This window comes from Taudactylus pleione, unplaced genomic scaffold, assembly GCF_031769625.1.
Source record: "Taudactylus pleione unplaced genomic scaffold, aTauple2 ptg000510l, whole genome shotgun sequence".
NCBI classification, from domain to species: domain Eukaryota; kingdom Metazoa; phylum Chordata; class Amphibia; order Anura; family Myobatrachidae; genus Taudactylus; species Taudactylus pleione.
In genome coordinates this window covers 2,570,539-2,594,555 of record NW_028284912.1, presented here as the reverse complement: position 1 = coordinate 2,594,555, position 24,017 = coordinate 2,570,539, and the positions used below count along the sequence as shown (strand labels likewise).

Genomic DNA, 24,017 nt, shown 5'->3' with positions numbered 1-24,017 from the left:
CATTCAGATCTGAAGGAACAATCTGACCGTGTGTATGCACCATTAGAATAAATATATACATTATAGGTGTGTCGCAGGAAACATTTCCTCCCTCTTCTCACCCCATTTTGCATGTTAGAGGGTTGGATAAGATGAGAATGATGATAGCTTGACAATAACGCTGTTTGCCCAACACGTAACTAGGGTCCTGCGACATGTGCTCACGGTGCCCACTATAGTACCAACAAAAAAGTGGGGGGCACTAAAATGTCTAGTTACAGCTCTGACCACATGTCACCTATAACTCACTATTTAACCCCACTTGCAGATAGGATTCTTCCCTTTCAGACTCTGAATATTTAGTATAATGATGACTTCTGGCTCAGATTTAGGGGTAAATTTACTTAGGTGAGAGTGTTTAGAAGTGGAGATGTTGCCCATAACAACCAATCAGATTCTACTTCGCATTTAACTAGCACCTTCTAGAAGATAATAGCTAGAATCCGATTGGTTGCTATGGGCAACATCTCCACTTCTAAAAACTCTCACTTTAGTAAATTTACCCCATAGTGCTTTCTTTATTTGACCAAAAGAAAATCACAAGTGCGTAGAAACCCTCCCTACAGGCAAATTGCGTTACTTCTGGTAACAAAGTCCTCATTGTAAGTCCCCCAGCACAGTGTAATGGGCGGCACACTAACTCTTATTTATTCCTTCAATATTTATACCTGTGACACCCTGGAAACTGCAACAGCTGAATAAGACTTTTATTGCTGCCAACAAATGCAGCCAGGCCGATTTATCTTACTTGTGTACTGAAACGCAGAATAAAAGAAACTTGTAAACCATGTAATTACAACAATCTACATTACTGCAGTAAAATAAAAGCTAGACGTTATCTTTTGTACATATCATTGCCTCAATACCGGGTGCGCACTGGCACATCTATAATGGGTACAAGGTGTGCAGTTATTATAAGGGGGCCCACAGTACGCACCCTGCACCCATTGAATTAGCTTACATGGTGACCAACAGCCCAATTTTCCCTGTGCTTTCTTTAGCGATATAGGAGCAGATTTACTAATTATCGGGGTTTAGACCTCATAATTAGAATTTCTTATCGACGCTATTCACTGCAATAAGAGATTCACATTAGCTAGAATGTATTAAAAATCCCATACAGGGGAAAGGGATGTACTAAGCATGAAAATGTGGGCAAAACTCACAAGATGCAGTTTTCTGAGTTTTGGCGGCATTTCCATATGTACCAAGCTCGCGAATGCGATACATGCCGGACCCAGTGGGAAACGACTGTTTTAGATGGCTTTACCAAATAGAACCCTATGGGCTTCTTATCAAGTTTCTTCAATCGAATCCCTCCTAGTGTCCCCCGCGGCGGCGCTCTGTGCAGAGGGACTTCTGGGTAATAAACACAGAAGTCCCTCTAGCATCTATGGTGATGGTTGGGTAGGACTGCGCTCTGCTGTGTGGGCAGATGTGATATGTTAGTGGGCTGAAAGGTGTGCTATATGAGTGAGTGGGGTGCTGATCGCAGGCGTATCGGGTCCTGCGTATAATTGTATATAGACGGTGGGGTATGGAAGGTGCGCTCGCCCTGTGGGTGCAATGATGATGGTGGAGTGTCGGACTGTGTATGTGGTTGCTAGTGTGTGTGGTGTGAATGAGTGGGGAGGGGTGGACCAATGGAATGACAGAGGCGGACACAAGGCGGGAGTAAATGGTTTTATTGGAGTAGTCACAGTGCTTCTCCTATATAGTCCCGGGCAACAAGGTGGGTGAGAGAGGTGGGGAAGCGGGTCGACCCTTTCAGGGGGCTCCTTTCCATGTGGCTCAATAGACCGGCACGTTACCCCTGCTGGACACTATGGTCGACAGTCTTGGGAGTCTCGGTGGTTGAGGGGGGGAGAGCGAGAGGGGTATGGTGTGGTGGGTGGGTGTAGTACACCTGGCGGCGTCCCGCGTATGAATGAAAAGTCTCGAAGTCACTGGGGTGGGTCCCCCTGTGAGAGCCGGGGGTGCGGTGTGGGTCACCCTTCTGCCTTCTTCTTTACCTCATTGAAGGCAGAAGCCCTGCCGAAACGCGTTGGAGACCCCATATGCCTACATTCCAGACCCACTGCCTACTCCCACCGAAGCTCCTCATCCCCACGGGGACCTCCGGTTGGCCTCAGCCGTCCCATTTGCATCGCCCCTGCATTTGCTGCTGCAAGCACCTCCACCCTAACCATACAGACCACAGATCGTCACACATCAAGCCCGTACCTGACAGAAGGGTGACCCACACCGCACCCTCGGCTCTCACAGGAGGAATCCACCCCTCACCCCAGTGACCCGACACCAGTGGCAGTTCCCACAAGCAACTTAGCCCCACTGCTGCATTCACAACCACCAGCACCACCCGGTCGCTGACCGCTGCAAAGTAGAAGATCCTCTTGAACAACAGCTACTCATCTTTACCACCGCAGCAGCTTCAATCAGTCAACAAGAAACTGCAGCAACGCAACACCCCTACGGCCTACCGACCTCAGGCCTTACCTACCGGTAGGTATAAGACTTCAAGTCTTTTCATTCATACGTGGGACGCCGCCAGATGTACTACACCCACCCACCACACCATACTCCTCTCGCTCTCCCCCCCTCACCCACCGAGACTCCCAAGACTGTCGACCATAGTGTCCAGCAGGGGTAATGTGCCGGTCTATTGAACCGCATGGAAAGGAGCCCCCTAAAAGGGTCGACCCACCTCCCCAGTCTCTCCCCCCCACCTCTCTCACCCACCACCACACTCACCTTGTTGCCCAGAACTATATAGGAGAAGCACTGTGACCACACCAATAAAACTATTTACTCCCACCTTGTGTCCGTCTCTGTCATTCCATTGGTCCACCCCTCCCCACTCATTCACACCACACACACTAGCAACCACATACACAGTCCAACACTCCCCCATCATCATTGCACCCACAGGGCGAGCGCACCTTCCGTACCCCACCACCTCTGGCATATAGCTATCACAAGGACAGCTGTTATTGGTAGAGCTGTCCTTAGTGATTTTAATCGTAATGTAAGTACATATCTGGCGTAATTGACGCCGGTTTGTATCCGATAAGTGACGGGTTGTACCGCACCGCGGATGCAGTGCTTAGTACATCCCTCCCAGGGAGAGGGGCTCTAAAAGGAGCCTCTCCCTGCGACGTGTAATAAGTGAAATGATGGCAAAAGCAATAAATGACTTCTAAATCGTGAACGGGGCTGTCCTGCGCATGCGCGCTCAGAGGAACCCTCTCCCAGTTGTTTTTGCAAAATGTAACCCGTAGGCGACTCTAGGATGAGAGAGTAATAAATGAGTCACACAAGATAAAACATTTTTTTGTTGTTCGATAAGAGACTCAGGTAATAATTTTATTGTTTTAATGAATACCAAATAAATGACTGGTGGCGCCACACCAAACCTAAATTGTCATGATTCAAAACAGGCAGAAGAACACGTAGGTATTATGGGTGCACACAGTCTCTTTAACACATAACTTTATTACATTCAATAAAATTTTTTTAGCAAATAAGGTTAAAACCAATAGAGAAGTAGTGATTAATAGGGTAAAGCTGTCATACAAGTTTGCGTGTTTAAAGAATGTTCGGGATAATCAATAATCTTTCACATCCTTTCATGTTTATTAGATTTAAACAAATATATTAGGATGATGTTTGTTAGGGGGGGGGGCAATTCCTATCAATATTGGGGTCACTATACTATATATGTATTCAGACCAGTTGATATATCATGCAAAAATCCACAAAACAAGAGAAAAACAGTGAGGTCACTTTGATTCCCATATATCAGAGTATATTTCTTTCACTGGTGGCTCCAGAGGTGGGGCTGCAGCCCAGTCCAAATTCAAATAGGGGAGCCACACCACGCCTCTGGAGCCGCCACTGGTGATTACATATGTTTGTCGCTGTTGTTACTTCTATAAAGTAGTTCATTGCAACATTATGATTGTATCAATTTGTAGCAGACTCAGGGCCTGATTCAGACCCGCTCGCGAGCGCTATGCGGGTCGATGGTGGCCCTGTGCGCAGGCGCACAACGGAGCCGGCTCCGTTGTGCGCATGCGCGAGACCCGGATAGCGACGGGCAAACCGTCGCTCCGGGTCTCGTACCAAAGGGGGCGTGCTGTCGATGTTGAGTGACAGCACGCCCCCTTTGGTGGGCGGGCCGGGGGCGTGTCTGCCCAGAAGGAGGCGTTCCCATGGGAATGCCTACCGTCTGGGGCCGGCCCCACTGACATCACAAGTGATGTCAGTGGGAGTGCTTTCGGCTCTGTTAGAGCCGAAAGCACTCTAGGGCTTGCAGCAACGAGACCCTACCACAAAGGTCTCATAGCAAGCCCGATGGTCTTGACCATCGTGACCATCTTCCTGGCCGCTCGCTATAGCTGTGGATGGTCACCCACAGCTATGCGAGTGGCCAGGAGGCCGCTCTGAAAAACAAGAAGGACGGCCCTGATTCAGAGGAGCGCTCTGTCAGAGCGTCCGACTCTGAATCAGGTCCTCAATGCTTTGCTTGTCCAATATGTATAAAATGTATTCAGTTAATACTCCTTATGGATCATGTATTTAATTTAGTAAATAGCTGCTTATTCGGATTACGCTTACCCCCCTCCCATATGTATGGTCCAAGAGCTGATTTCTCTATGTGCAGACTATTAGTAATATGGGATTGTGGTCAGATACACTGTATATTATTTGTACATGCAATCCTCCATATTTAATTTTATTACACTCAGCTACTCAGAGCGCTGCTACGGATATAAGGACCTGTGTTAGTATCAGTCCTTCATATCCTGCTCTGATAGAACAGTCAGTTGTATCATAAGCTGTATTTAGTATATGATAGCTGCCACTTATCATATTATCTATTATATAAGAGCAATCATTTCACTTGTATATCTTGAGCCGAGGCCGTTCTGCGTATACGCAATCTATGACCACACGTGCGGTGGCCATTGCTGGGGAAGGTTCTGGAGGAAGCCCTTTCCGGTTATTTTGGTAAAATATAGCCTGTAGGATCACTCCATCTGGAAATGGCGTTACCAATTGGGGCCATTCCGGAGCTTTGCAGCCCCTATAGAAACCTATGGAGGCTGAGGCTGCTGTTGGAGATAGTGGTGATATCTGCTGTGGTCCCTCTGTGATACATTCAGGGGTTACTTACTATTTGTGGATATTTTTCCGATAAGGGGTGCATGCATCACAATGGGACCCTGACAACAAAATGAAAAAGCCTGTCCCTGTAATAGAAAGCATACTGTACGTGGACTATAGTTTTGTTGTCTATTTTAAATGTCTCAGATATAGTGTAATGAGAGAAGTATGGGCCTGATTCAGAGCCGGATGCTATTTGCGCTCGCTCGTTCAGAAAAAAGGGGTGGCTATTCAAATGAACCGTTCGCTCTTTGCGGTCTGTTCACGCCTCTAGGTCTGAACGAGCGAACCAAACATGTGGTCGTTTTTTTGAAAACTACGCCCCCTGGCCGCTCGCATCCTACGTCATGTCCGCTATTTATTAGATTAATTGAGTACATCGACCAGCGTATGAACTGCTCGCTATTCTTGTGGTTGGTTTTTCCTACCGCAATCTTGCGAGCAGTTCTGACTATAAAATAACCCAGTGACGTGGTCAATGACGCTGCTGTATTAATTATGCACACCCATAAAACGCCCATTTTGACCCTTAAGCACGCCTGCGTTCGGATCTCCACTCCCCGTTTTCAAGCACCTTCCCCTGTTACCACCCACATACGCCTCCTCCTGTCACTCAAAATAGCAGGCATTCGCTATTTAGCGAACAAACGATTTTCGGCCGCAATGACTGGTTCGCGCATGCGTATTACGATCCGTACGCATGCGCAGTTGGGCAAACATCGCTCGGAACGAACGAGCGGCCGCTTACGAGCGGCTCTGAGCAGAGCGCACGCTCTGAATGAGGGCCGCCCTCCATAATTCTGGAGCGTCCACCACCCACAGCCTATACGAGCGTGCAGTTTGATGGCCGCGATGGTCACGAAACTGCGAGCCGGAGCCTGCGGTTGAGGTTTTCAACCGCAAGGCCCGAGTGATTTTGGCTCTATCAGAGCCAAAATCACTCCCACTGACATCACTAGTGATGTCAGTGGGCCGGCTTCTGACGGTAGGCGTTCCCTCGGGAACGCCCCCATCAGGGAGGCACGCCCACCAAAGGGGGCGTGCTGTCAATCAACATCGACAGCACGCCCCCTTTGATCAGACAAAACGAGCGAAGGACTTTCCTTCGCTAGTCGCGTCTGGCGCTTGCGCACGACGGAGCTCCCTCCGTCGTGCGCATGCTCAGTGCAGACCATCGACCCACTTGCGAGCGGACAGCCGCTTGCGAGTGGGTCTGAATCAGGCCCATAGTCCCCTGATCATTTGCAGACCCAGGCCCATGTGATCCATACTCCCCGCCACCTGGGTTCACCCCCAAATGTGATCCTGTGTAACACAGAGCGATACAGGACGTAACAATGAAACGCACGGTGAGACAGAGCGGTCTGTAACAATTGCCTAATGTACATACTCTTTTTTTTTTTTTTTCCCCTTACAGGCCGGGCTTTGCTCCGACTTACAGACAAGAAGCTGGAGAGAATGGGGATCTTCCAGGAGAGTCAGCGGCAATACGTCCTACAGCAAGTTCTTCAGCTAAAAGTCCGGGAGGAGGTCCGAAATCTCCAGTTACTGACACAAGGTACGAGGCCTTGGCGCGCTACGTGTCCAGTGGAAATTCACTGAGTTGTCGGGAAAATAACCAGTTGACACATTAATCTAACGGAACTTGCCCTTTCATGACTTGCATTACTTTCTAAAGGTCTCCTCGGGTAGTTTAAAGTAAGCTACAGTAGTTATAGAGAACAATGCATAAATTGGTATGTGGAATTGACCACTTGGCAGGATGAATGTCGTCTTGATCCGCAAAATATCGGTGTTCTAGCGGCTTAAATGTCAGGCTGCTAAGATGAAAATAGCTTTAAAGACCATACTGAAGAGCTGAGAATGTAGTTATTTGTACTTGTGTTCCGAGTCTGTGTTTTTTCTGTCTTCTCCCCGGCTGTATCTCACCGTAAACAATACTCTGAATAATAGGTTATGAGGTTCCCGCTAAATAGGACTTTCCAACATCATCCTAAAGCCGAGATCTGAAGACGCGTACTTAAAGTCCCATACTACACAGGTGTGAACGGTGGTATATAGTGGCCCTGGGCATCATTATTGGTTACCAGTATGCTCATCTGTATTACATTTCCTCCGAAGATTCATGGCTTTATCAGTGACTTTCTGGTATGTCTCTAAAATGGGCTTATGCTCGGCGACATACAGTGTAACGTGACCCAAGTCAGTGACGATGGTTTGCGCTGATTGTTTATTTCTTACAGAAAGTCAGTTGTAGGATCTTCTAAGTTCTAACTTTATTTATAGATGCATCTCAATGACTTGTGGGAAATACATTCACAGGAATATGGCAGTATGTGATGACAAACTGCCTTACGTAATTGTAGTTGTTTTTTCAGTCAAGGCAAGATGACACGTTTTGTTCTTACGTGTCAAAACCTTATTTTTTATTTCAGATTCAGTTTAGTTTTAAGTGGACCTTTAGGGCCTGATTCAGAGGTGCTTCCTGCTGGCGAGCGCTCGCTCTGAATCAGGGCGTTCTTTTTTTTTTTTCGGCCTCCAGGCCGCTCGCACAGCTGTAGGTGACCACCCACAGCTTGTGCGAGCGGCCTGGCGATGGTCGCGATTATCGCGATCATCGGGCTTGCGACGAGACCCTGCGGTAGGGTCTCGGCTCCCGCAAGCCGTTGTGGACATTCTGCTCTAATAGAGCAGGAAGTCCACTACTGACATCACGAGTGATGTCAGTAGGGCCGCCCACAAACGACGGTGCGAGCTGTCAATCAACATCGACAGCCGCCCCGTCTTGTAGTGAGCCCCGGAGCGACGGAGCTGCCGTCGCTCGCTTAGGCTCGCGCATGCGCACGCTGGAGGTGGCGCATGCGCAGTGGGGGAACATCGACCCGCTTGCGAGCGGAAGCGCTAATTATAATGCGATGCCGTTTGCTCAGTCTACTGTGGCTGCATTTTACATAGGAAGCAGCTTAATATGCACTCAGAAATAAATTCATATAAAACCTCCAAATGTGACACTGGCAGTAAAGACCGTACTGAGGGCCTGATTCAGACTGCGAGCTGAGCTGAGCGCTCACAAGTGGGTCGATGTTGGGCCAGTGCGCATGCGCGAGACCCGGATAGCGAAGGGCAAGCCGTCGCTATGGGTCTCGCTACAAAGGGGGCGTGCTGTCGATGGTGAGTGACAGCACGCCCCCTTTGGTGGGCGTGCCGGGGGCGTGGCTGGCCAGACGGAGGCGTTCCCATGGGAACGCCTACCGTCTGGGGCCGGCCCCACTGACATCACAAGTGATGTCAGTGGGAGTGCTTTTGGCTCTGATAGAACCGAAAGCACTCCAGGGCTTGCGGCAGACGAGACCCTACCACAAGGATCTCGTCGCAAGCCCAATGGTCGCGATGGTCTTGACCATCGCGACCATCTTTTTGACCGCTCGCTATAGCTGTGGGTGGTCACTCACAGCTCTGCAAGTGGCCAGGAGGCCGCTCTAAAATCAGAAAGGAAGGCCCTGATTCAGAGCGAGCGCTCTGTCAGAGCGTCCGGCTCTGAATCAGGCCCTGAGAGCTAATTAGTATTCAAACAGAAGAAAAAGAAAAAGTTGTATTTAATGGAGTAAGTTACCAGCTAGAAATCAAACGACATGTACACACTTACACAAAGCGTTGTTCATGACAATGGGCTTGTTTCGGAGTTGTACCTTATGGCGATGTTTTCGCAGTAGAGCGATTGTCGGCCGTCTGGTCATGCGTCTGGTACATTGCCGTAGTCCCCTGCAGCTGGTATTTATTCATCGTGTGATTGACAATCAGGGAACATTTGGGTGGCGGTAACAGGGAGTGTCGGCTAAAAACACAGGCGTGTCGTCACCATATCGGGGGCTGCACCACATCCTGCATCTGCGATCCCGTACTCAGTAAGCATGGCTCCTGCGCCTTATTTCCCGAGCCCACGACCATACAGTTACTCAGGATTGCGAACATCAAATGATCAGCGCCCAATGCTGCGTCTTTATACGCAGATGCTGGGATTTGCAAAGATGCCGTCGGGTGTCTCAATACATCTCCCGGTGGCTGCGCCATTTGCATATTTCCGTACAGGATCGCAGTGACAATAGCGTACAACTCTTAATCGGGCCCAACGTGTATTGGGATAGGCTGCTGCAAATGCGCCTTGTGTAGTTTAATAGGTGGATTTTCACGCAAGACAATGTCCTGCGCCGCTGCATTATGCGTTGTTTGTGAATGCACTATATTCTGTACTGTCGCAGCAGAGATATGAGTTTCTGGTACAAGTTTGTGGATAGCGGTGATCTGTAAGACAAGCTACTTGTACACAGGGTAAAGTAAATGTGCTTTAAATAATCTCTTCCTGCACAATGTTGGCCACGTGACGACGGATTCGCAGTTTGGTGGAAGCAGATATTTAAGTGTCAGATGAGGAGTCGATATAACCCACGGAGCCTGAATATTCATTTGCTGAACCATGTGCTGTGAAAGGTTTTGTAACAATACAATGAAAGAACAGATGTTGGCAGATTGAGGTGTTAGTGTTAGATGAGAAGTGTCTCGTTGTTGGATGTGATCCAGTGCGGTTGTGAACTGTATTTTGGATTGAAGTAGCATATTGCACTATAAATCTGTGCAGTTAAATCGTTATGCTAAATGTACCATGGAATAAGAATGTTGATGCTTACGCCCCTGTAGGAAGTTGCTTGTGCATTTTTATACTTAGAACCATTGTTATTAATGGATTACCCCTTTTCCGCATTCATTTTCGCCCTTAGAAATTGGATAATTTATAGGAATTTACAGGCCAACTTTTTATTGCAGCCAAGGGACTGGTCTTAACCCTGCGTCAGGCAAACCTCTGGGACTCCCAGGTTCGGGCGCAGTGCGCCTTACAGGCGCCCATTATAAAATCGTCATTCGCACCTAATTAACTCAATTCTGACGCTCTTAAAGTGATCAGTGATCACCTTCATTAGGATGTGCAAAGAGAGAATCGGAGGTTTTACGGGCCATTTCAGCAGAAAATCTGAAGCAAAAAAGAAAAAACACGAACATGAGTACAAGTTTGGGTGCAGTGTGCCTAAGAGGCCACCCTGGACAAACCTACATATTTCCGCGAAACACCCACAACCTTTGTAATTGTCAAAACACACAAAATTGTGAGAAAATAAAAAGAAATACGTACCTTCAAAAGTCAGACGAGTTCGGGCGCAATGAGCCTGAGAGGCCAGGAAGGTCACTACTGCACTCCACGCAGGTGGCGGGAAAAGTGACTAGGGGGGTTTCAAACAGCACCTACAGATAGGAAGGCACTAGGAGGGGCAGGCCCCTGTGCCCCCTTGCAGTGGAGGGGTGAGCGAGAACAGCTTTGTGGCGCCTGTCAGGCCAGCTGCGCCCGACACATGGTTAAAGGGAATTGGTATGAAATACTGCCGGCCGCATGGCCGGCGGTTCGATTCCCGTCAGCGGCAGCCCGACAGGAGCAGAGTGCGACGCAGCGGAAGCCCGACAGCGCTGGAAATCCCGATCGTGGATAGGTAAGTATTTACTAATGTAACCTAACCCCCCTAACCCTAACCCTCCTTAGGGGTGTCTAACCCTAATTTCCCCCCCAAGTGCCTAACACTAATCCCCCCTCTAAGTGCCTAACCCTAACCACCCCCTTCCCAGCTGCCTAAACCTAAGTCCCCCGAGGGGGTGCCTAACCCTAAGTCCCCCCCCGGGGGTGCCTAACCCTAACCCTCCCTCCCCTGGCCTAACCCTAACCCTCCCGGGGGGGTGCCTAACCCTAAGTCCCCCCCAGGAGCCCTAAACCTAACCCTCCCCCCCCGCGGCTGTCCGCTCGCGGCGCCCGGCATCCCTACGGTCGGGATGCCGGGCGCCGGTCTCCCGGCGTCGAGGAAATGCGGGCGTCTACATCTAGACGCCCGGCATTTCACCCTTGCCGGGAAATGACAGTCGGGAAGCCGGCTGCCGGTATTTAGGCAGTCGGCTTCCCGATTGCCTCCCTGGTTAAAGTGTATCTGGATGACAAATGGGTCAGACTTGGGCGCAGGCTATCCGGTGAGGAGGTATATTATTTTTTACGATAGTAAATGCCTGTCTTAGTGATGATAATATGATATTTTCCAACATTGTGATGGACAATTAAAAAAGTTCTTTTGTTGTTCCAAACCAATCATAAATGGCATCCATTTTCTCAAGCATATGACGCCTTTCGCGGGTCACTGCCCATTTCATCTGCTTTGAATGCTGGTTTTGGCATCTGATAACCCTGAGTTGCCTCTGAGCCGAATCCATTGAGAACACTTTAGGAGTGACGTGAGGGGCAGGCGTCTGTACATGCTGGCATTTACCTCTAAGGGGATATTGGATTGCCCCTTCCTGTTTTAGGTCGCAAATTATGACCAAAAGCTGGATTAAGGGAGGTGTGCATGGTGCCCTGGGCCCTCCACTCTTAGGATGGAGTACACTGCTGCACTGTGCAGTCCCATGCATTTTCTAAGGGCCGGACAAGTGGGGGTGGGCCAGACAATTAGTGGGGGTTGACCACATGACAAGTGGGGAAGGCCTGATGATAAGTGGCGGTGGTGCTGATTTGAGGGGTGGTGGTCTGGAGGAGTGGGGAGAGCTCCCCTGTCTTAAGTGCCCCGGGCTCCCCGAGGGCTTAATCTGGCCCTATTGACCATCTCTATATCTAGCATGACGTCGTTCACAGACATATGGCGCTCAGCTGATGGACAGATATATCTGCAGATATATCTGTCCATCGGTAAGTGTGTACGGGCGATCTGCCGATCGCCCGTACACATGCAGCTGCGGGGAGTGGGGTGGGCCCCGTAGCTGCCTGGAAGATGATGGTCGTTCAGTGTACAACCAACATCTGCAGATAAATCTTTGCAGTGTGTAGCCGCCATGAGAGACATGTGAGGAGTGAAGCAGAGCCTGGAGCCAAGTCAGAGACGGCCATACATAGTATTCTGTGCTATGGGGCGGATGTGTGATGTTAGGAGGCATCTAAATGAACTGGTGCTTGTTTTCCCCATTAAGTTGGCCAATGTATTACTTACTACGGGGCCCATTTATAAACACCCGTTTTCCTCCGGAACCCTCCCCCGGCAATGGTGCGTGTGCATGTGCAGTCAGCGTGACTGGCCGACAGCTCTCCGGGGACATCGCAGGAACGGGCTCCTTTTGGATCGCGTGTCCCTGCATGTGCCGGATGATACATCCGGACGCTGTGATCGCAAATTGCAATGCGATCATGGGCGGTAATGTTATGCACAGATGGCATTGCAATACATGAGGTCCTAAGACTTGGTTGCCTGTAGTGAGAGCTGGACTCTTATTAAAGTGCTGTTGGTGGTCCACAAATGAACAACCACATTCCTTCCACACTTTGCTGGTTCTTGCATTGGGATAGATGGTGGAACAGAGTGTGGCCACATCACGGTGTCCGCTTGGCCCCATCACAATGACGGCAAAGTCGTGTCTAGGCGTGGCCCCCTCCCCTCCGAATACCCATTCATTGTCACCTGCACCGGACGCAGGTGTGTACGGCACCGATTTACTGTCACATTGCTGTGATGAACAGGGATGAATGGGACATACAGTACCTCACGATTTTTCAGTCAGTGGGATGAAGGCGTCTGCAGGCGCATAAGTGGGGCCGAGCCCTCTAAATCAATACTATCCCACAAAGTCAGGACACATGGAAGGTACGGGATGTAGTCAGGAAGCCGGCAGTCAAAATGCCGACGTCCGGCTTCACGACTATGAAATCCCGGCATGGGACTAATGATAGGCATGATATACCAATGCCTATCATTATCCAGACGCCGAAATCCTGACGTCCGGCATACCGAACGAAGGTAAGCCGGGCGTCAGGTACTCTTAGCCGTGGGAGGGGGGGTTATGTTTAGGGACTCCTGGGGGTACTTAGGGTTAGGTAACCCCACAGGAGGGTTAGAGTTAGGCTAGGGGAAGGGAGGGGTTAGGGTTAGGCACCCGTGGGGGGGCGGTAAGGGCTAGGCACCCCCTCTCTGCCGGAGGGTTAGGGTGTGGGGATGAGGGGTTAGGATTAGGCACCCCTGGGGTGGTTAGGATTAGACACTAGGGGGGAGGTTAGGGTTAGGCACCCCAAAGGGTAGGGCTAGGGGGGGAGAGGAGAGGGTTAGAAGTTAACTTACCTTAGTCAGGATTTTCAGGTTTCTGCCTTCCGGCGTTAGTATTATATCTGCCGGGCTAAAGTCCGGTGGTATGTCATACCGATTCCGGAGGTACAACTACCACTCTAATCATGTATGGGGTTTTCTGGTCAATAATATCATAGTTTCTGTTTCTAATGAGATATTTACTCCAAGTTGTTCTGTATAAGCATCATGATTTCTCTCTGACGGGTTACTAATCTCCACACTACAATGTAAACCTTTCTTCCTCTAATGCCGCAACATTGCCATGCTTTAAGAAGGCTTTTAAAATTCCACCCTGTCCGTCTCTCTGTAGTTTGCGCTATTCTCTTTATTATGTCCATATTGTTGGGCTCTGTTTCATTTTAAGTTTCGAGTCAAACGGACACAGCGTCTGCATTCGGAAATGATTACCGTAGACTGGACAAATAAGACCTCCATTATAATTGATGTCTAATGCTTTGGAAATGTAAGGGGCATTGTGATGACTGTACAAAAGCACTTGTACATCTATGCAGCTTTTCTTTTCTTTTAGACCTTTGTTGATTGCATTATATTTCCCGACTCGCCATGTGCTAAATTGTACAGCTTTTCTCTCTCTCTCTTTTTTTTGTATTGTACACTCATTGCCTGGTTTCCCAGAAAATCTTTCTTTATTCTAGACACACAGAAGACAGACACGAGCAGAGACAGCGTTGCTGGAGAATAGCGTAACCTGTGGAACACAGTGCCGTCGGAGGGAGAGAGAGGCTCGGGGATTAAAATATTTGCAAAACATAAATCTGTGACTTTATTTCTGTCAAGGTGATAACAGTTAAAGCCTCACGAAGCCACAGTTCAAGTTGTGTTGCAAAGCATTGTGCGACTCACCATGAAATACAGTGTTGATTTTTTTTCTTACTCCTACCAGCACGACACACCTACCAAACTAATATCTCTTCCCCTTCCAACCCACTTTCATGAACCCAAAGGCTTACTCTCACTTTACAGTACTTCAATGGGAAAGATGCTTGGCTTGTAAAGGAGTCAGTCCTTGCTTTCTACCCGTCCCCTCTTCCTGCTTGCAGTATGTAATTCTTGTTGATTTATAGCCTCATTTCCACCCACGAGTGCTCATTGTTTTCTTTTTGCCAAACTCCCATTTTCTTTTGGTCGCTCCTAACCTGCAATAAATTGATTTTTTTTTTTTGTTTCATTTATTTTTTTTTCCTTTTATCAAACAGTATGAGGTTATTTGTAGAGTCTAACTAATAAAGAACCTTTCTGAAGCACACCTAATGTGCAACATAAAAAGTTATTTGTTTCTTTGGGTTTTTTTTGCGTTTTATGACTGAGGTTAATTATTTGCTATTTAAGCAGGCTTTTGTGCCATGTTGCAGAGCTGAATGTTTTATGACGAATATGTGATAGCTGACGGGGTTGGAACTAAAGACAGAGGTATTGCCACTCAGCCAATCAGCAAAACACGAAAAAACACCGCCGAAATAGGAAAAGATCTATGTTTGTGGCAATCGATACGTAACAGATTTTTCTGCTGTTTGCATTTAATAGAGACATCAAGATGCAGATTATATTTTTGGGCTCATTTATACCACATATCTTTAACTGACACATTTAGGGGGATTTGTTACCCATAGGGCATCTAAGCTAAATGTCCCATAATGCTAAGGGGTCTAGTTACTAAGCAGTGTTAGGAGACAGCGTGAAAAGTGTTAAGGTGCCAGCCAATCAGCTCCCAACTGTCATCTCACAGGCTGTGTTTGAAAAATGACAGTTGGGAGCTGATTGGCTGGCACCTTATCACTTCCTTATCACTTTTCACTCTGTCTCTTAACACTGCTTAGTAAATATACCCCTTAGATTGTAAATACAACATCTGCAGTACCACTAAGGACCACCAGGTGATGTGTGAGGGGAAAATGACTGTGATTGGTTGACAAGAATGGAATGGCTCCAATTAATGTCCTATATTTCCTCCCTATAATGGTTCCAAATCCTGTTATATTTGTAATGTCATCCTGAGAACTTATCCCTGTCTCTGGCAGCAGGTATGGAAGAACAGATTCCGAATGTTTGGAATGTATGGGTACGGATGCCACACTGGAGGCAGCCATTTTAATAATGCAGCTTGTAATTTCTGCTTTTACTGATTTTGGAGTCTAAAGGGGTCAGCGGGAGTTTTTTTGTCAGGTATAGCCGTCTATAGCCTTCACCAGCTGAGGATGGTAATGACGAAGGAAACAATTTTTTGTTATTTAAATAAATGCGTTTTTCCTTAGAACATTTTTGTATTTTTTTTTGTAGCAATTTTAAACTATTACATAATTTTTCCCAAAAGCGGAACTGGAAGCCCAAATGCTGCTACACGGTATGCAGTCGGGAAGCCGGCGGACCTAATCCCGACAGCCGGCTTCCCGACTGTCATATTCCGGCAAGGGTCTCAAGACAGGTGTCGATATGCCGATGCCTGTCATTAGACATACGCCGGGAGCCCTATTCCCAGCATCCCAATCGAAGGGACACCAAACGCAGATAGCCGCAGGAGGGGGGGAGGGTTAGGGTTCCCGGGGGGGACTTAGGGTTAGGCACCGCCCCAGGAGGTTAGGTTTAAGCTAGGGGAAGGGGGGGTGAGGGTTAGGCACCCCCCCGGGGGACTTGGGTTTAGGCGGCGGGGAAGGGGGGGTTAGGTTTAGGCACTTAGAGGGGGGATTAGGGTTAGGCATTTGGGGGGAAGGTTAGGGTTAGGCACCCCTAAGGGAGGGTTAGGGGGTAGAAATAGGTTAGCGTATACTTACCTTAGGACGATCGGGATTTCCTCCTCTGCCGTGATGCCGCTGTCGGGTTTCCAACCGCGGGGCATGGGTCCGGCGGTAACTCATACCGATTCCTGCTACACTGATGTACAGAACCAGAGTTCATGCTGGGAGCAGCTAACTGATGTCACATTCAACAAACAGGTCAATTGTGCTTCAATCCATCCAGCAGCCAAACACAATGATAGCCATTAACTCACCTGTTTTTGAATGTCTCCTCTTTGTGCTGCGTTAGACGCATAAGGAAGCCGCCTGTAAGGAAAAGCATTTTCTTTTGTCATGTTTCTTCCTGTCACTTCTCGGTTCAATTGATAAAAATGACCAAAAGTGCTGCCAGCTGGCTGTTCGTTAGAGACATAATGTATTATCTGAAACACCCTTTTTCTTCGGCGGTTTCGCCACACTATTTTTCATTTGTCTTCCCACACGCCGACTACAGTTTGCATTTACATTGAACAAATTACATTTTTCACTCTTGCATCAAATTTGATCTTTTGTGACAGATTTATCTAATAATTTTTTTTCTTATTTCCCTTACAGAAAAAAAAAGTTTTTTCTTTTTGATGGAATGTAATGTTTATCAGCATAATGGCTGAATGACGTCTGCTGGGAGCCCCCATTTGTTATAAGGCTGACCTCACAGAAGGCAATAACATGGTATTACAGAATGAATAATGCATTCATCCATCCGGTAACGTTACAAAAAAAAAGGTTGTTGAAATATTTTACCATTACAAAACTTAGGGGGTCATTCAGACCCACTCACGAGCGGCTGTCCACTCGCAAAGTGGGTCGATGGTCCCCACTGCGCATGCGCACGACGGAGGGAGCTCCGTCGTGCGCATGCGCGAGACCCGACGAGCGAAGGACTTTCCTTCGCTCGGAGTGTCTCATCAAAGGGGGTGTGCTGTCGATGGTGACTAACAGCACGCCCCCTTTGGTGGGCGTGCCGGGGGGGTGGCTGCCAGACGGAGGCGTTCCCAAGGGGACGCCAACCGTCTGAAGCCGGCCCCACTGACATCACTAGTGATGTCAGTGGGAGTGATTTTGGCTCTGATAGAGCCAAAATCACTCCTGGCCTTGCGGTTGAAAAACCCAACCGCAGGCTTTTACTCGCAGTTCCGATGGTCGCGATGGTCAAGACCATCATTTTGCACGCTCGTATATGCTGTGGGTGGTGACCCACAGCTATACGAGCGTCCAGGAGGACGCTCTATATTAATGGAGGTGGGCCCTGATTCAGAGCGAGCGCTCTGGTCAGAGCGTCCGGCTCTGAATCAGGGCCTTAGTTGAGCCTTCTAGCCTGTTGACTTCATTTTCACTACAATAAAAAATAGTAATTTGGTACTTACCAATAAATCCCTTTCTCTGATTCCACAGTGGACACTGGAGCATAGACTATGGGGTATAGACGGTGGTAGAGTAGAGCCTGGCACTTTAAATAATTTACATGTTTGAGTGGCTCCTCCCCCTCTATGCCCCATCAACCCCAATTCAGAAACTGAGCCCGAGAGGAGACGGAAGACAAACAGGAAGAGGAAGAGAAGGAGAAATCCACATAACGGAAAAAGACAAACTGAAGTAACCCAGTGCAGGGGGGACATGCAGTCACACAACAACCTAATACAGACAAAACTGCAATTTATAACTAGAATATCACTTAACAAAAAACAAGGTAGGTAAGCAGCGCTAGGTGGGCGTACAGTGTCTCCTGTGGTATCGGAGAAAGGGATTTATTGGTAAGTACCAAAATCCTATTTTCTTCTTCATCCACTAGGAGACGCTGGACCATAGACAATGGGGATGTCCCAAAGCTGACCTCCCGGGTGGGAAGCGCTAGGAAACTTGCCGACCCAGTGGCCAAATCTAAACGGAGACCGCCATAAAACAGACGGTAGAGCTGAGAACCAAAGCGCCATATAGCACAGGAGAGAATTAGAACTTCTTGTCTGACAGCCGCATGGAATTCCACTAAAACACAGTGTATGCCGAATGGGACTAGGTGAAAGGGTGACTCAAGTCGACAACAGTGGACGAGAACTCATGAGAACACCATAGTTTCAACTGAAACTGACTAGCCCTGACCCTTGGTAGCAGAGAGCACCAACAAGAATCGTAGGAGAAGGGAAGCAACACGAAAACAAAGCTCGAGAAAAAACCTAACCAGGTCCAAAGACAGGGAAGATGCAGCACCAGCCGACTATAGAAGCCCAGCACTGCCAGGCATGAAAAAACTATATATATATTCGGGGCTACCGGGATGTGTTTCAAGATTGTCCCTAGCCCCCAGAAAACCAATATCGGGGTTCATAGTTACTGGTAATTATGAAGGTGCATGAGAAGCAGCAGCAGAGGGGGTGAAGTGTTTCACATTCCGAAAAGCTGTCTCCCCCCCAAAAGAGCAGCTTTTCAGAAGTGATAATTAAAGGAGGCATGATGAATGCCTCCAAAATTAACTTTGAACTCGCTGCGAGTTCAAAACATACTTGGCACCAGTCACATTTTTACGATGATGAATAGACTCCTTAGACCAGTTAACTCAGAGGGTGGATTAAACTCAGGTACTTGTACATTTTAAATGGAAACCTACATGGGGGCTACGGCATTTGCTGTGAGGTATGGACGAACCATACCACAAGATGCCGAACACTGCGCTAATGTCTACTGCAGAGTCTTATTTACTCCCTATCAGGCTTCCCAGCCGTTGTTGCGCTAGAAACTGGCGGGCTATCTGTGTGAGCGTGTCAGAAAGATAGCCATGAGGGATGCCTGGTACATTCGGTCATTGAAATAGAGCTGCTATCTATAGCAGCCTTAGGGGTCTATTTACTAAGCAGTGTTAGGAGAAGTGAAAAGTGATAAGGTGCCAGCCAATCAGCGCCCAACTGTCATTTTTCGAACACAGCCTGTGAGATGGCAATTAGGAGCTGATTGGCTGGCACCTTATCACTTTTCACTCTTCACTTCTCCTAACACTGCTTAGTAAATAGACCCCTGTATGTTCTGAGGTGCCGCCAATATCCTCTGGTGATTAGCGGTCAGTAGAAAATGGCGGTGATGCATAGCACACTAATTGCCTGAATGATGTGCGCCACACTGGAGCTCACCTGTCAGCGGTTGCGCTACTGGGCTAAACTGCTCTAACTGAGCCATCTTCTCTCCTGAAAACAGCGGGACACAGGGTTCACCTCCTCTGATTAACAGAGGAGGGAAGGGCAGAGCCCTGTATATGTGACAGCCGCGACACCGCCCATCACACTGCCCAGCGGTTTGTCCCACCGCCCCTACTAGTCAGGATGCTGGGTGGGGGGCAAGTGGGGCACCCGGACACTAGCCTCAGTAAACTGTGGTGGGCCCCGCTGAGTCTGATGACTCAAATGTAAATTAAAGCCCCCCACTAGGGACGCCAGACACAGGCTGCAGTAGCCATAGCGACTCCCTTCCCGGCGGTACCCACGTAGCAGGCAGACTGCCACAGTAAACAGTCTGCCTGTCCTCATGCTTGTATTAATAAGAAAAAGAAAAATGTTATTAAATTAAAAGTATATGAAAAAGGCTGGAGACAGCCTAATGTGCACCGGCTCTTTCAGGCACATTTCTAAAACTCGGGCTGATGGGGCATAGAGGGGAATGAGCCAGTCACACTTCTAAATTATGTAAAGTGCCAGGGTCTACTGTACCACGTTCTATACCCAATTGTCTATGCTCCAGTGTTCCCTAGTGGATTAAGGAGAAATAAATAAAACTTAAAAAAAAAATAATAATAATTTTTACTACTAAAAGAAGAAAAAAAAAACTTTATATGGTCGAAGAATATATATATATTTTAATTATTGAAGCTGTTCACACCATTACAGAAGTGGTATTGTCATGGTACAAGTACCGCTGCAATATTTGTTTTATCAGCTTCTCCAATTAAATTTGGATGGCTATAGCAGTATCATTGTCCTTTGATGCATGGGGCGAAATGAAAACATCACATTTTTGTCAACAAGATGACTTTTCACCTTTTGATAATTGCCATTAAGGGCGGTATTCAATTAGTTTTGCACCGGCGATAAAGTTCCACCTGCCAGACTTTTCGCCTACGCGTCTTTTGGCCGCGGAAACTTACCGTGCGCGTCCCCACTATTCGCCTTATTCAATTCCAAAAGATGCGAAAACGGCGACACTTGAAGTAAGAACAGTGGTGTCAGAATCGGGGAAATCAGCCTGAACCCCCCAAAAAGATGCAGAAACATTGGGGATCAATGTAATAGTGCCCGATTAGTCCTATTAAAACAGTTTGGGGTACTTAAGTTGGCACAATTGCCTCTAATTAGCGTCTTTGCACAAGTGGTGAAGAATAACATAAAGCAGTATTATTTGTAGAAAATAAGTAGTCCTGGCAAATTTGGGGTACATGAAAATGGGTGCAAGCATATTGTAATGTCTCTAAAGTTGTTTTTTTTAAAAAAATTGAAATTCCTCCGTGATAAAAGCACCTGCAATACTAAAAACACTTGACCCCTTCATAGAGCACCCCCAGAACCTTTTTGCTAGTGTTTGAAGTTGTCCCCCCACTTTGTGCTTTTTCGCCTCCAAAATGAAAGTACTTTTTTGGTGCGTTTATTTCTGGATTTTTTTTGGCGCAGTTGTTTTTTGGGTGGGCTGTCCCAAGGGTTCTGAGTGGTTTCCCCACCTTTGCACCCCAAAACAAATTTTGCACTTATTTTCTCCCGCTATTCAGAGGCGAATCTTTTTTTTGCGTATTACATTGCATTGCTTTTCCACATACGCGAAACCCAGCTGGAATTGAGGGCCTGATTCACACCTGCTCGCTAGGCTGCATTTGCTCGCAGCCTGCCGATGTTTGCAATCTGCGCAAGTGTACGCAACGCAGTGTGCAAAGTAGCCCATGCGATCGGGAAGCGTTCGCTCGCTGCGCATAGACAGCTCTCTAGAATGAGTGACAGGAGAAGCTGTTTATGGGTGGTGACGGGATGGTCGATGGAAACGGGGGAGTGGTGGTGCGAACGCAGGCGTGCCTGAGCGTCTTGACGCTGTTTTAGAGGCGTGCATAATTAAGACGCAGCGTCATAGTACACGTCACATGGTTGTTTTACCCACTGAAACACTCGCAGTGCTTGCGGTAGGGTATGGTCTACCACAAGTGCTGCGTTTGCTTCCGATGGTACTCGATGTTACGATGGTTGCATACACTTCTTGGAGATGACGTGCATAAGTGGGCGTCTTAAGACAGGCTGGTGGGCGTCTGTATACACACCGCGATCGCACACCGAGACATAGTGGGCGTGCTAATGCCTTGCCGTGCGATCGCGGATTTGCATACTTTCGCTGCGTGCGAACGCATCTAGCAAGCGAGTCTGAATCGAGCCCTGAATACGGAGATAAGTTTCCAACAGGCAAAAAGATGCAATTGGCGATACTTTTTTGCGAATCTTGGCTTTTCGCGTCTAATTTAATACGGACCTAAGTCATGAATCAAATAGGGCAGTATTCAATTGTTATAGCGCGCCCGATCTCCCGTCTGAAGTCACAGGAGATCGTGGGGTGCTATTCAATTGTTGCAGTTCTTCGTGCTGATCGCGCCCAAAGTGGTCGGGTTTAGCCGTATAAAGCAGCTACTCCCGACCAAAGTGCTGGGTGCGCACGCGAAAAGTGACGTTTGGGCACCCAAACATGTCACTTCTCGCCCATTTCAGCTCGCACCCCACTGGGGCTGCGAGCTGAATTGGTGCGCCGGCAGCTTATTGCGCCCGACAGGAGGAACAATTGTATAGCTCCTGTTGGAGTGTGTACAGGGGCGCAACAATTTAATTCCGCCAATAGAGTCCACTTATTTTAAACTCTAAGCTAGTGCGGTGTACACCATACATGCCTACCCTCCCGGTTTTCGCGGGAGGCTCACGATTTTTCGGGTAACCCCCCGCACCCCCGGAAGGGTAGGCATTTCTCCCGCATTCTGCCCACTTCCTAGTGAAGTGGGCAGAATGAGGAGAATATCCGCGGCGATCGCGGGTCTCCGTGTAGGGGGCGGGGCTTAAAACGTGATTCTACATGAATCACGTCATTTGGCCCCGCCCCCTATGCAAATTCTACCAAATCGCGGCAATTTTACCATGATGGGTGCGGCTTAATGACGCTAATCGTCAGGCCCCGCCCCCCATTGCCTCCCTCCTGCTTCTCTTACCCGGGCTTCTCCCGGGAAGAGATCTTTAAAGGTAGGCAACTCTGGTGTACAGAAGTATAACCTGAAAATGAAGCTGTACGCAGGTCTTGAAATCACCTAGAGCTCCATCACACCCCTCCCATATTCGTAAACCCGGAATTGGGACACTGGGGCTGATTCAGCAGAGGACGGAATTGCAAAGCCACCCTCAAGCAGCTTTGCAATCCCAACCTTGCAAATGTCAGACACTTCCTGCTGCATTTGCGATCCCAGCACTGCAACCAACCAACGTCGCAAGCTGGGATAACCATTACGAACGACGCCAGCCAGTTTAGTAAGCCTCACTTTATGCAGGCTGGCCAGATTGCAAGGCCAGGAAACTGCATCCATGGATGCAGATCCTGGCCTTGCCCATCCCAGAAAACGGGGTGATGCGTCTCCGTTTCTGGGAACGCTGGTGCCCCCCCTACACAACGTTACAAAAATGCCTCTGTCATGGCAGGGGCTGCGTGTGATCACGCAGGACCGGTTCGGCACATGCGCAGAATGGGTCCTGCGCACGTGTAGATTTCCGATAATCGGGAATCTGCGTTCAGCGTTGCACTCATGTGCAATGCTGAATCACGCCCACAGTTGCATAACTGCAGCACACACTAGGCATACTGGGTGTGATCTCACCCCCTGGTGGTGGGTGTGACAGCGAACCTGGAGCACAAAGGGGCCTCTCTGCGCACAACATAATTTGCCATCTGACTGTGGTTGCCATGGTGATGCAGAATCAGAAATCACTAATAAAGTAGCAACCTGAAGTAATAAAAAGCCAAAGGGAAATGGCAATTAACAAACATTCTTTTTTTTTCAAAATATTTTATTGGTAAACTGTATACATTAATAAAACACATATAATATATAATGCATCACAATCAAATGTATAAACAGATGCATTTTGTATTTACCATAATACACATATATATAACAAGTTGTCAGAAATAAATGGATTGAGAGACCGCACGTATCACTAATAAACATTATGGGTCAACCAAATTACTACTTTAGAAGGGTGAGCCTCCTGTTGAAACAACTTCTAGGTTGTACCAAGTAGTTAACCTCACCGCTTGGCGTAAATTATCTTTTGTCTCAGCAGGTAACATACAAACATATGGTAACCATGTCTCGAAAAACTTTTTGACCTTTTTTTCCTTGTTAATTGACATTTCAAGCCAATCCATATGGAACAAATAGGAAATACGAGGTATTAACAAAGGTAATGTCAAAGTATCTGTGGATATCCACTGAGACAGGATTGTCTTTCCTGCTGCTGCAATTTTAGCTAACAAAATTTGTTGACCCAGTGGTGGTTTAGGTAAGTTTTGATCAAGGTATATGTCCCATAGGCCCCATTCGGGAGAGATATTAATAGTTATACCTAAAACATCTTTAATATAACTTCAGGACAATTCCACATACAGTGATAAAGATCTGCTTCTAAAGCCTGACATTTGAAACACTTAGAATCATTGGAGGCCCCCATCAAAAAACGCAACTTGGGTGTATAGTAAGCACGATGTAGCAGTTTATAATGCATTTCTGTGTAAGAAGCGGAAATAAGTATTTTATTTGGACGAATAAAAGCTTGAA

The 24,017-nt window shown here is 47.8% G+C and overlaps 1 protein-coding gene across 1 annotated transcript in view; it reads left to right on the top strand.

Annotated features, from left to right (window-relative positions):
* Positions 1-14,647, top strand: part of SAMD12 (sterile alpha motif domain containing 12) — a 413,590-nt gene extending 398,943 nt beyond the window's left edge. The window contains exons 4-5 of the mRNA XM_088450186.1: positions 6,623-6,763; positions 14,057-14,647. Coding sequence (XP_088306312.1) covers positions 6,623-6,763; positions 14,057-14,103 — 188 coding nt within the window. The 3' untranslated portion in view covers positions 14,104-14,647. The remainder of the gene's footprint in view (positions 1-6,622; positions 6,764-14,056) is intronic.
* The last annotated feature ends 9,370 nt before the right edge of the window (positions 14,648-24,017 follow it).